Source organism: Sorex fumeus, unplaced genomic scaffold (assembly GCF_029834395.1).
Source record: "Sorex fumeus unplaced genomic scaffold, SorFum_2.1 ptg000063l, whole genome shotgun sequence".
In the NCBI taxonomy this organism is placed as follows: domain Eukaryota; kingdom Metazoa; phylum Chordata; class Mammalia; order Eulipotyphla; family Soricidae; genus Sorex; species Sorex fumeus.
In genome coordinates, this window is record NW_026606120.1 from 51,486,628 (window position 1) to 51,498,242 (window position 11,615).

General features: G+C 53.6%; 1 protein-coding gene across 1 annotated transcript in view; it reads left to right on the forward strand.

Moving 5' to 3' along the window:
• The window catches only part of RHBDL3 (rhomboid like 3), a 53,794-nt gene extending 43,230 nt beyond the window's left edge, over window positions 1-10,564 (forward strand). The window contains exons 8-9 of the mRNA XM_056127177.1: window positions 6,118-6,178; window positions 10,182-10,564. Coding sequence (XP_055983152.1) covers window positions 6,118-6,178; window positions 10,182-10,453 — 333 coding nt within the window. The 3' untranslated portion in view covers window positions 10,454-10,564. The remainder of the gene's footprint in view (window positions 1-6,117; window positions 6,179-10,181) is intronic.
• The last annotated feature ends 1,051 nt before the right edge of the window (window positions 10,565-11,615 follow it).

Genomic DNA, 11,615 nt, shown 5'->3' on the forward strand with positions numbered 1-11,615 from the left:
GTGTCCTAAGCCCCAGCAGGAGTGATGATCCTGGGGCACAAAGCCAGGGATAAGGCCTGAGCACAGCTGGGTGTGGCCCAGAAACCAAATAAATATTAATTAAATAGAAATCAGGCTGGAGAGACAGCATGGGGTCCTGGGTGCATGCTTTCCATGCCCAGGACCCACTTCAGTTCCGAGGAACTCATGACTGCTCAGCTGTGCCCTGGTGGTCTCTGGCACCGTGGGGCCTACCAGCCGGAGGCCCATAATTGAAGTATCGAATCATCAGACCTGAACCCAGTTGACAGGAGTGAGTGCAGGGTTCCCTGAGTACTGGTTGAGAGCCCTCTCCCTGCCTCAAAAACTCAAAAATATATATCGGAATTGGAGAGATAGCATAGGCATAAGGGTATCAGCCCTGCATGCAGCTCACCCAACCTAGTTCAACCCCTAGTCCCCTGAATACCAACAGGAGTCAACCCCAAGGACAGAACTGGGAGAGCCCCCTGAGACCCGATGAATGTGATCTATCCCCCATGGGGAAAAAATAGGCAAAAATATGTATATATATATATATATATACATACACATATGTATGTATTTATAGACATGTAATTTTTATCTTTATAAAATTTGGCTGATAGCTGCACTGCTAATAGTCAGAGATATCCTTTTTTGGCTTCATCTTCCTCAGAAAATGTTTAAATAGACTATTTACTTAAATGGGAGCTTCCAGAGCTATAGTACAGTAGGTAGGGCACTTGCCTTGCATGCGGCTAATCTGGGTTTGAGCCCTGGTATCCTATATGGTCCCCCAAGCACCACCAAGAGTGATTCCTGGATGCAGAATCAGGAATAAGCCCTATGCATAGTAGGGTGTGGGCTCAAAAAACAAAACAACACAAATTCAATGGGAGAATCTGTCTTAAATAAAAATAGGCCTTATGCTTTATAAAAACACTTTGCATTTCAGAAAACTTGCAGTGGCCTGGGGATGTGTCTTGGTGGTAAAGTGCATTGCCCTGCATGCATGAGACCTGGGTTTGATCCCTGCCACCATAAAAATTAAAAAAGAAAGGAAAAAAAGCTTGCCATTTGCCATTTTATCAAGGGATTAAATTCAGAAAACATTTCAACCAAAGATTTGGATGGCATCAAAGACCTACCATCAAGACTTCTTTTTTTTTCAAACACTCAAAGTATAAAGAGGCACATAATTGAATAATTCATTAATTGCCTTTTGCAGGGGCCTGCAGGCCAGGATTCCATTTTTAAATATACAGGATAATTACTGATGCTTGGCGCCTTTTGGTAGATATTTTCCTCTAAAATGTTTGCAGTCTGAATTTTTGAAAATGGAACCCATATTGGCGGAGCCCAGAAAAGGTGGTCTGAGAGAGCTCGGCTCTCAGGCTCAGTTTATTCAGCGAAAAACCCTTTTGTGGAATGAATAATCTCATCGGCGTCCCATTTCCTGCGCTGGGTTTCCTGAACTCATTTGACAGGAACTGTTTCTACTGGAGATATGTCAGGCTGGATTGGAACGGAAGCTCTGCAGGAGTCAGCATCTGAGTCTGCACGGCCTGGGTGACCCTCGGTCAGCCGAGGAGACTGCTTCCAGCCCCTCAGTCTCTAGGTGGGTTTCCCAGCCGGTCCAGGAGGCTGTGGGAGAGAAGGAAATGAAGGGGGCTGCGGAGATTTTTGCTCCCCACTGCCCCGCGGCTCTCCGGCATTTATAATCGCTGCAGCACTGTCGTGTGTGACATTTCCCCCCCTTTCTCCTGCTATTTCACTGCACTCGCTCATTTTATTGAGGGAATGATGGATTGGGGAAATGAGGCAGCTGGTGGAAAGCGGGAGACTTCTGGTTTAACTCCTCATCTGCTGGGGCTGACGGAGCCTTGACTGACACTGGCTCAGCTTTAGGGGCGGCTGGGGGCAGCAGCAGGGACAGACAGCCCTGGCTGGCAGAATGGGACCTTGTTTTAGAAATGGGGCTGGGCATCACCCCAAACCCTATCAAGTTCTCTGTGAACTCCCAGGAACCTTGTGTCCGAGGGTCCCCCACTCCCACCCCACCCACTGGTGCTTGCAGGACCTGGGGGTTATCCCTGTGGTGTGGGCCCAGGGCAGGCAGCTCAGACTGAGATGCAGTGATTGCAGTGATGGTGGGCTCTGTGCAGAGCCTCCAGCAGCCCTCCTGGGCCCTCGGATTCTTCTCAAGTGCAGGTGTGGGTGGACGGCTTGGTAAGTTCAGACACCAGGAAGATGATGGCAAGAAGGCTGGAGGATTCCGGGACAAAACTGGAGCCCCCAGGCTCTGGCCAGGGACACTGCAATTCAGCTTTGTTAACTTTTTATTTGTCTAGGGGCCACATCCAGCAGTGTTGGGGAGGGGGGGGGGGGGTGGATTGTTCCCTGTGGTGCCCAGGGAGAGGGTATGTGCTGGAGGTCAAAGCAAGGCTGCCCACATGCAAAGTATGTACTCATCCCTCAGCCTGTTAAGTTCAGAGCTCTCTCTCTCTCTCTCTCTCTGTTTCTCTCTCTCCTCTCTCTCCTTTCTCGTTCTCTCCTTCTCTCTCTGTCTCTCTGTCTCTCTGTCTCTCTCTCTCTCTCTCTCGCCCCTATTTTTTTTTGTACGTGTATGTGAGTCTCCTGCCCCCATGCCTGGCTGTCCTCACCGGGGCCCCTTGGAGGGGGGAGGGTTGAGTTTCTCTCCCCCCACCCCCCGGGCCCCGAGCAGAGCCCCAGCAGCTGAGGACCTCCGGAGCCAGCCACGACCATGCTGGGACCACTCTCCACACATCCAGACAGGCCTCATGCATGAAAGAACTGGCAGAGGAACCCAGGCATGCGGGTCCCAGGGCTGAGGTCTCCAAGCCTACTCGGATTGGGACTGGGCCTTCTCCACCCAGACCCCCCATCTTCCAGTAGGTAGGCGTCACACCCACCAGCTGCCGCCAGCACCAGGTTGGTCCCATCAACGGCCAAGACGCAGAGACTATAAAACCCAGCTCCCGGGAGTGTCCTGCCCACACGGCAGAGTCTGGCAAACTCCCTGTGTCATACTCAATGTGCCAAATACCAGTAACAAATGATTGGTCTCGTTCTCCTAATCTTGAAAGAGCATTGAAATGGCTCTTTTAAAATCTCAGGGCTAGGAAGAAGGAGACGTTACTGGTGCCTGCTCGAGGAAAACGACGAACAACAGGGTGATCATGATCGTGATCGTTTGTGAGGGTGAGGGTTGGGCCACACTCAGCTGCTCAGGGCATACCCTGGCTCTGTGGTCAGGGGCCACTCCTAGAAGTACACAAGGGACCATCTGTGGTGCCAGGAGGGTGTTGAACCTGAGTTGGCCACCCTCTGTGTCTTCTCTCCACCCCCATGATTCAGTGCTCTGACCTGGAACCTGGCAATACTCTTAGTGCTGTACAGCCCAGAACATGTCAGCACGCTAAGCTTAGACTTCCCCACGTAAAGAGTGGCCAGGAGGGGCTGGAGCAATAGCACAGCAGGTGGGGCATTTGCCTTGAATGTGGCCGATCCAGGTTCAATCCCTGGCATCCCATATGGTCCCCCAAGCACTACCAGGAGTGATTTCGGAGAGCAGAGCCAGGAGTAAGCCCTGAGCATTGCTGGGTGAGGCCCCCATCCCCCACCCCCCTAAAGAAGAGGTGTCAGGAACTAGAGGGAACACTCAGCAGGCTTGAGTGGGTACCTTCCATGTAGGAGGTCTGGGCTCAAACCCTGTCACCCTGGGCTCAGCCCGGGAGACCATGGAGCCGGCCGCCTCCCTGGGCATGACCTTTCTGGAAACATCTGCCACAAGTAATTGCAGCATAGGCCTGTCCTTTGACATACTGGCAGATGCCATCCAGCAGGGACACATCAAGCCTGAGGAGGATGGGGCGGGGGGTCATGCAGCTCCCCCAGCCCCACTGCAGACAGCAGCAGCCAGGCCACTGCTAGGGTGGACTCCCGGAGGGAAAGAGCCATGCAGCCTTGCCCTCAGAATTACTAGTGGTGAGGGCTGGAGCGATAGCACAGCGGGAAGGGCATTTGCCTTGCACGTGGCCAACCCAAGTTCGATTCCCAGCATCCCATATGGTCCCCCGAGCACTACCAGGAGTAATTCCTGAGTGCAGAGCCAGAAATAGCCCCTGTGCATGGCCGGGTGTGACCCAAAAAGAAAAAGAAAAAAAAGACTAGTGGGGTGGAGAAAGTTGGTAATTTTGGAAGGCGGATGGCAAAATGTGTTCAGTTTTAATAAATAAACAATTTCTTGACATTAAAAAAGCTAGGTGGGGGCTGGAGTGATAGCACAGCAGGTAGGGTATTTGCCTTGCACGCAGCCAACCCGGGTTCGATTCCCAGCATCCCATATGGTCCCCTGAGCACCGCCAGGAGTAACTCCTGAGTGCAGAGCCAGGAGGAACCCCTAAAGGCTCCCCTAAACCAAATAAATAATAACATAAGTCTGGAGAGAATAGTACAGTAGGTGTTGGCCTTATACAGAACTGACGGCTGTTCAAATCCCTGTACCACCTGAGTACCACCAACTGATCCCTGAGCAGAGTCAGAAAGAAGACCACTGCCAGGAGTGCCTCCCCCATCAAAAATGTCTTCTAGTAATTTAAAGACAATGAGGGGATGTATTGTCACCTCCCCCTTAAGTGCTAAATTATGGTGGAACAAGAGGCAATGGCTTAGGAGTCAGATGCTACAGGATTTTCCCTTTTTAAAAAAATCTTTACTGAATGCTACTTGCTAAACTAAAGCTTCTTTAGACATTGTATGTGACGTGTTCAGGACCTTTGTAAAGTTGTCTTTTTCCCACAGTGTCGGAGGCCTGTGGGAGCCCCGGCTGCTGGCCCACCCCCAGTGCTGGGCAAGGGGGAAAGCAGGCTGAGAGGGTGGGAGGGGACCAGAGTCCCCCGGCTGTCCCCAGCTGCCTCCTTGCTGCAGGCTGATGTGTTCCTGGGGCTGGCTCTGTGCGCTCGCTCGCTCGCTCGCATCTGTGGCAGTGGAATTGGCTTTGAAGGGCGGCGGGAGAGCGGGTCGCAGAGCCCTGCGGCGAAGTCTTTTGTACAGTGAAAATCCTTTTGTCAGGTGAATAATGATGTTCTCTTCATCTGCTTTGGAGGTTTGCAGTGTGCTGAGATTCCCAGGGGAAAGGGATTTATCTGAAGGCCATCTGGCCCGCCCCTTTCCACCACCCAGTGTTCTAGAGCTTCCCCTCCAAGGGAGGCGAAGCCCCCACCCCCACCCCTGTCCCTTTCGGAACCGTTCACTGATGGGGAGGAAACTCATAGCACCCCAGATGGATTTTTCCCTCTTTCGATGGCTCCGCTCAGGAGAAGTGGAAACTTATCCCCAGGTAAATCTGTCTCTGAAGTTTCCAGCCATGGCGCCTTCCCTTGCTGGGTCCGCCTGCCTGGGTTGACTCTCACTTGATACTTGGCCATTAGGAACTTGACCCGAGTCACTTTTCTTTTTCGGCCGGTGGGGGAGGAAGGGTGGCCTTCCTGGTGGTGCTCAGGGGCTCCCAGCTGTGCTCTGGGGAAGACATGCCAGGAATCCGGCCCGGGCTTTGCAAGTGCTCACATCTCTAAGTGCTCACATCTCTAATGTCCTGCTTCTTCTTTTGCTGCTTCCTTGACAGGTTTTTGAGACCTTTTCTTTTTCTTTCTTTCCTGTGTATGGGGGGGGGGGGGCGGGAGGGGGCTTTGGGGCCACACCCAGCAGTGCTCAGGTCAGGGCTAGCTCCTGGTGGTGCTCCAGGAACCATGCCATGCTGGAAGTCAAACCTGGGCCTCCTGCATGCCAAGCATGTGCTTCAGACAAGTGATCTTGGCAGTCTGAGGGAGATGGTTTCAGTGGGCCGGAGCTCTGCCTCAGTGAGCTAGCCGAGTGTCACATGCAGGAAGTCCTCCGGGTTCGTTCCCTGGCACGCAGTGTCTCCTGAGTAAGCCAGGAACCACCCCCAAACCCCAGGGCTGATACAGCCCTGAGCAATCGCTGATACAGCCCCCTCCCTGCAAATGCATATAAATAGATAAATCTATGTCAGGTTTCCTTAAGCTCAGGACACCTGTGTGATCGGCGACTGATGAAACTCTCCTTTTTTTCTAGAACTGGTCGGGCATGAAGTGCCAGTTTAAGCTACTTCGGATGGCTGTGGCCTTGATCTGTAGTAAGTACTGAGCGGGCAGTAAGATCACTGGGGACGGGAGCGGGCTTTGGGTTGTGCGGATGGCCCGCCTCGCCTGTCCGGGGCAAGTGGGGAGCAGAGGGGCAGCTTGCCAGTGTGTGTAACCATTACTGCTGCTTAGTGTTCCCTCAGCCTCCTACTGACAGGGAATATGCCAGTAGAATCCTGCATGCAGGGGCTGGCCCACTCCATGACTGGCACCTCAGTCAAGAAAAGTGACTTCTCCAAAACCTTTGGGACTTGGGAGTTGATGCTTTTTTTTTTCTTCTTGGGTCACACCCAGCGATGTACAGGGGTTACTCCTGGCTCTGCACTCAGGAATTATTCCTGGTGGTGCTGGGGGACCATACGGGATCCTGCCTGGGAATCAAACCCGGGTTGGCTGCATGCAAGGCAAACACCCTACTCGCTATGCTACTGATCCAGCCCCGGGACTTGATCCTTTGAAATCCCCCTATTGTAAGCTACAGATCCTTTCCCGAAATGGAATCTGGAAGGTGACTCAGTGGCTTAAGCACTTGCTTGGCAAGCTTGTGGCCACAAGTTCAACCACAGGACTAAGGTGCCCTGATAGTCCCTTCATGTGGGATCCCACGCTAGAAGGGAAAAAAATACAAGGTCATCTATGTACATACGCACACATACACACACACACACACACACACACACACAGTCTCTGTCTCTCTGTCTTTGTCTCTGTCTCTGTCTCTCTCTTTCTCTCTCTCTCTCTCTCTCACACACACACACACGCACACACACGCACACACGGCATGTGGTTTTAGCAGGCTCGCAAAATGAGCAGATCCTTCACCTAGGAGCAGGGTGTAGCGGGGACACCCCTCCCCCACCCTGGAGAAGTCCGTTCTCCCTGCAGAGCTCAGAGTGTTGAAGACAAGCAGGAGTTCACCATGGCGACGAGGTTCCAGAGGGCATCTCTGGCAGAGGTGCTGCATACATCACGATTTGGATAGGAAAGGAGTCTTGTCTGTCTGGCAAGGGGGCGCACAAATCTGACAGGCAGTTTGGAACTCTGCGGTGGTGATGAGCCATAACGAGTCGTGTCCTGAAAGGCTAGAAATTCAAGGAGAGCATGGCGACTTCATCCTGAACACCTGGGAGGCCGCCGGGGGGCCTTTGACGGATCTGAGTTGAAAGAAAGCAGCCAGGTGGCAGTGCTCTGAGGATGAGTTGAGTGGAGAGGGGATGGGAATGACACCGTGACCAAGAGGCAGGGCCTGAGGCCAGAGCATTATGTGAATGTTTGAACCTGGGCTGGCCGCATGCAAGGCAAACTCTCTACTCACTGGACTATCCTTCCGACCCCTATTTGTGTTGTTTCTAATGCCTGCATTTTAGCCAAGCTAGGTGGGTAAATGCTTGTGAGATGGCAGTGCTGGTACGGCGCTTGCCTTGCGTGTGACCAACTTGGGTCCAAAAACAAGAAAAGAGAAGGCACAGTTTGAGCTAGAGAGAGGGCAGAGTTGGAATGGAAGCAGGAAGCAGTGGAGGGAGGAATTCACTCCCCCCTCCTTTTTTTTTTTTTTTTTTTTTTTGCCACATTCTGCAGTTTTTAAGCCTTACTCCTGACCCTGTGGTCTGGGATCACTCCTAAGAAGGCTCAGGATCAAACATTAATGCTAATGTTTGAACCTAGATTGGCCGCATGCAAGGCAAACTCTCTACTCGTTTTATCCTTCCGGCCTCTATTTGTGTTGTTACTAATCCCTGCCTTTTAGCCAAGCTAGGCAGGAACTTTCTGGGTGCCTGGATCAGCCACTTAGTGTGCCGAGAAGAGGAAGATTGAGCCAGAGCAAATGTGGCATGGAGCAGGGGCTGTGTGGGCTCCACTCAGCCCATTCCCATGTACCCGGCTCTCTAATCTGGTCTTTCCTGGGTGGTACTGGAGGCTCCCTTAATCCCGACCTTAAAACCACAGACTGAGCCATCACAGATGGGTGCGGTGGGGCAGGGCGTAAACATGACTTCCCTGAGCGACCCCCAAGCACAGAGCTGGCAGTGACCTCTGAGCACTGCCGAGTGTGGTCCTGAAGCTAAAATAAATAGGTGGAAAAACAACTAAAGTCCAACTTTTGGGCTGGGGAGATGGCTCACAGGGCTAGAGCCAGGGTTGGATCGCAGCCCCCCATGGTCCTTTAGCCCTTTTAGGAACTCCTGCAGACACGGAATCAGGAAGTAAGCCTTGAGCGAGCGGACTGTGGGTGCCCCACCCCCAATTCCAGCACCACTGGGTCTGAACTGGACCCTAGCATTGAACTGTACGGTCTGATTAGCCGAGTTTTGCCGGCAGTTACCTCTAGGCCCTCTGAGCACTGCTTGGGAGAGCACCTTCACCAATTTTTTTTCTTAAAAATTCAGTTCTAAGTATCATAAAAACCAAAATGCTATCTGAGAGTGGGGGCCAGTGACTTGGAAACCTCCCGAGTGGACGAGGTCCTGCTCAGCAACGGCAGGAAGGATAGCTCCAGGCCTGGGAAGAGCCGGCAAAGGACTCCGAGTTCTTCCCCAGCTGTAGCTTTTCCGCCATCTGTCGGTGGTCCTTGGAGTTGCACTGGCCCGTGTGGCAGGACCATACCTGGAGGTGCCAGCACCCTTGAGGAGCAGGCCAACTGAGATGGGCGTCAAAGTGCGAGCTGAACCAGTCAAAGTTCCTGTTAAAAGGGCTCGGTTTCTGTCCCTGGGCCATGGGAGGACGAAGCTCGTGGTGCTTTCAGGGGAGAGTCAGAGAAAGGGAGTTTTCCCAGCCTTTTCCCATTTGAGAGGCCGTTTTATTGGTTGAATCCAAGAAAGCCACGCAGAAGGATGGATGGAGAGCAGGCTGGGGCCTCGAAGAATCGATGCCTGCGGCCCATACGGATTGTTAGTTTTCTTTCCTTGTCCTTCTTCCCTGACTCGCCCTTCTCATCTCAGAACCACTGGTTCTGGAGTTAGAGAGCAATAGGACAAGGGTCAAGGCATGTAATTTGCATGTGTCTGACCCTGGTTAAATCCTGTCATCTCATGGGGTCCTCTAAACAGCAGCATGGGTCACTGAATGATACCTGAGCATAGAGCCAGGAATAAGCCTTGAACACTGCCCCCAAACCAAAACAAATGAAAAAGGACTGATTCTGAGGGCTTTCCAAGCATTTTTGAAATAATACGTTAGAAAGTGCCAGAACCTGCGGACATTGTTCTCAGTGTTCCAGTGGTGCTCCCTGGTACAGAAATGCTGAGATTTTACCCAGAGAGGCTGAGCCTGCAGGACTCACACTGCACAGAGACAGTGGGAATGCTGGGCTTTGCCGAAGCTGGGGTGCTCGTTTGAAATTCTCTGAATTTCCATGCCAACTCTTTTTTCCTCATACAAAGAGTCTCTCTCATTGTTCCTAGCTTTGATTTTTTTAAAAATGTTTTTGGGCCACATCCAGTGGTGCCTGGGGCTTTCCCCTGGATCTGTGCTCAAGGATCACTCCTGCTGGACTTGGGTGACCAGATGGGGTACTGGGATCCACTCCACATTGGCCAGGGACAGGAAAGCACCCTGCCCACTGCAGTATTGCTCCAGCCCCGCTGGTTTGTTGGTTTGTTTGGTTTTGGCTGGGGGCCCACACCCAGAGATACTCAGGGCTCACTCCTGCTCTGTGCTCAGGGAGAAGTTAGGCCAGGTGGGACTCCAACCATGCCCGGCCACATGCAAAATCAGCTCTGTACTATCCCGGGCCCCTCCTGGATGTGCTTTCAAACCACCTGCGACTTTTTCCCCGGGAATTTCTCTTGCTGGAATTACCTTGTGTATGTCTCTGGTTTACTTAGTTTATAAACTTGAGAGAACAGAGGCACGTCTATCTGCCCCCTTTGCCTCTCCAGGCAGAAGCAGTGGATGAAGGTTGATAGGGTTGATACCCCTCTCCCTCAGCCCTGCCCCCTATCCTTCCTCTGACGGCTGTTTCTTCCTCTCCCCTCACCCCCACCCCCCCCCCGGCAGTGAGCATGGAGTTCGGGAGAGCTGTGTGGCTGCGCTTCCATCCATCTGCCTATCCCCCGTGCCCTCACCCAAGCTTCGTGGCGCATCTGGGCGGCGTGGCCGTGGGCATCACCCTGGGCGTGGTGGTCCTGAGGAACTACGAGCAGAGGCTGCAGGACCAGTCGCTGTGGTGGATTTTTGTGGCCATGTACACCATCTTCGTGCTGTTCGCCATCTTCTGGAACATCTTTGCCTACACCCTGTTGGACTTAAAGCTGCCGCCGCCCCCCTAAGGGGCACAGGACCGAGGTGGGGACATGGGGAGGAGAGAGAGCTCACTTCCGGCCTAGCCTGCCCAGGGACGCCGGGAGGAGAGCCCAGGAGCCACTGGGCCGCTGCTATAATACGTGTGTTCAGGTTGGATAGAGAGAGGAGGCTCCTATCCCAAAGGTGCCTGCTGAGTTGAATGTGGCCACCGTCGCTTTTTCTTGACTGTTCTGGAAGGCCTGTGGTGGGAGGAGAGTGGCCTTCCCCTTTGGTGGGGCCTGTTCCATCCACGGCTTCAGGGGTCAGAGGTGGAGCAGCAGCTGTCACCCCACTCTCCACCGTGGGAGACCCTTAGAGAGTCAGCAGGGCCTGAGCGGGCAGCAGCCTCAGGGGCTCTTGTCCAGCCCAGAGGGACTCACAAGCCAAGACACGTCCCTCTGCTGCTGTTGAAGAAGAAGGCCTGGACGTGGCGACGGTGGCCAGGGGGAACATGGGAATGCCTCCTGTGCCTGGGGGTGGGCACGGCGGGGTGGGTAGAGGAGTGAGATGCAGCCTGTCGGGGGGTCCCTGCCCTGGGTGGAGGGGGCCCATCCTGATGACCCCACCTGGAGGGAATAAACTTCATGCCAGGTCCCGCCCCAGGGAAGAGCTGGGGAGGTCTCCCTCCCTGCGCCCCGGGGCCCACTTGGCTCACCACTGCCCAGCGTCTGTGCCCTGCCTAGGCTTTAGGGTCTCTTCTTGCCCTGCCACTGCCCTGACCCTACATTGTGCCTCTTCTTTGGTTCTAGACACAGCGTTGTGTAGTGTGTGTGCGTGTGGCTTGTGCGTGTCCCCGTGAGCAGAGGTGCCACCATGACAGGAGGGAGCCCGGGAGGGCCATGGGAGCCTGCAGGACCTGTGTGGGAGGAACAGGGGTCCTGGGTGGGAAGGGGTGCTGGGAGTGCTGAGTGTGCTTGTCTCCTCCTGCCCCATCCTGATACCCCCAGGCTCTGTCACAATCATCCACTAGTGATGGACCCAAGATTTGTTGGGGGTGAGCAGACCTCGAACCCTTCCAGCTGACCTCCAAAAAGGGGGGCCGGAGTGAAAGTAGAATGGGTAGGACTTTTGCCTTGCACATGGCTGACCTTGGTTCAAGCCCTGGCACCCCATATGGTCCCCCCAAGTGCCGCCAAGAGTGATCCTTGG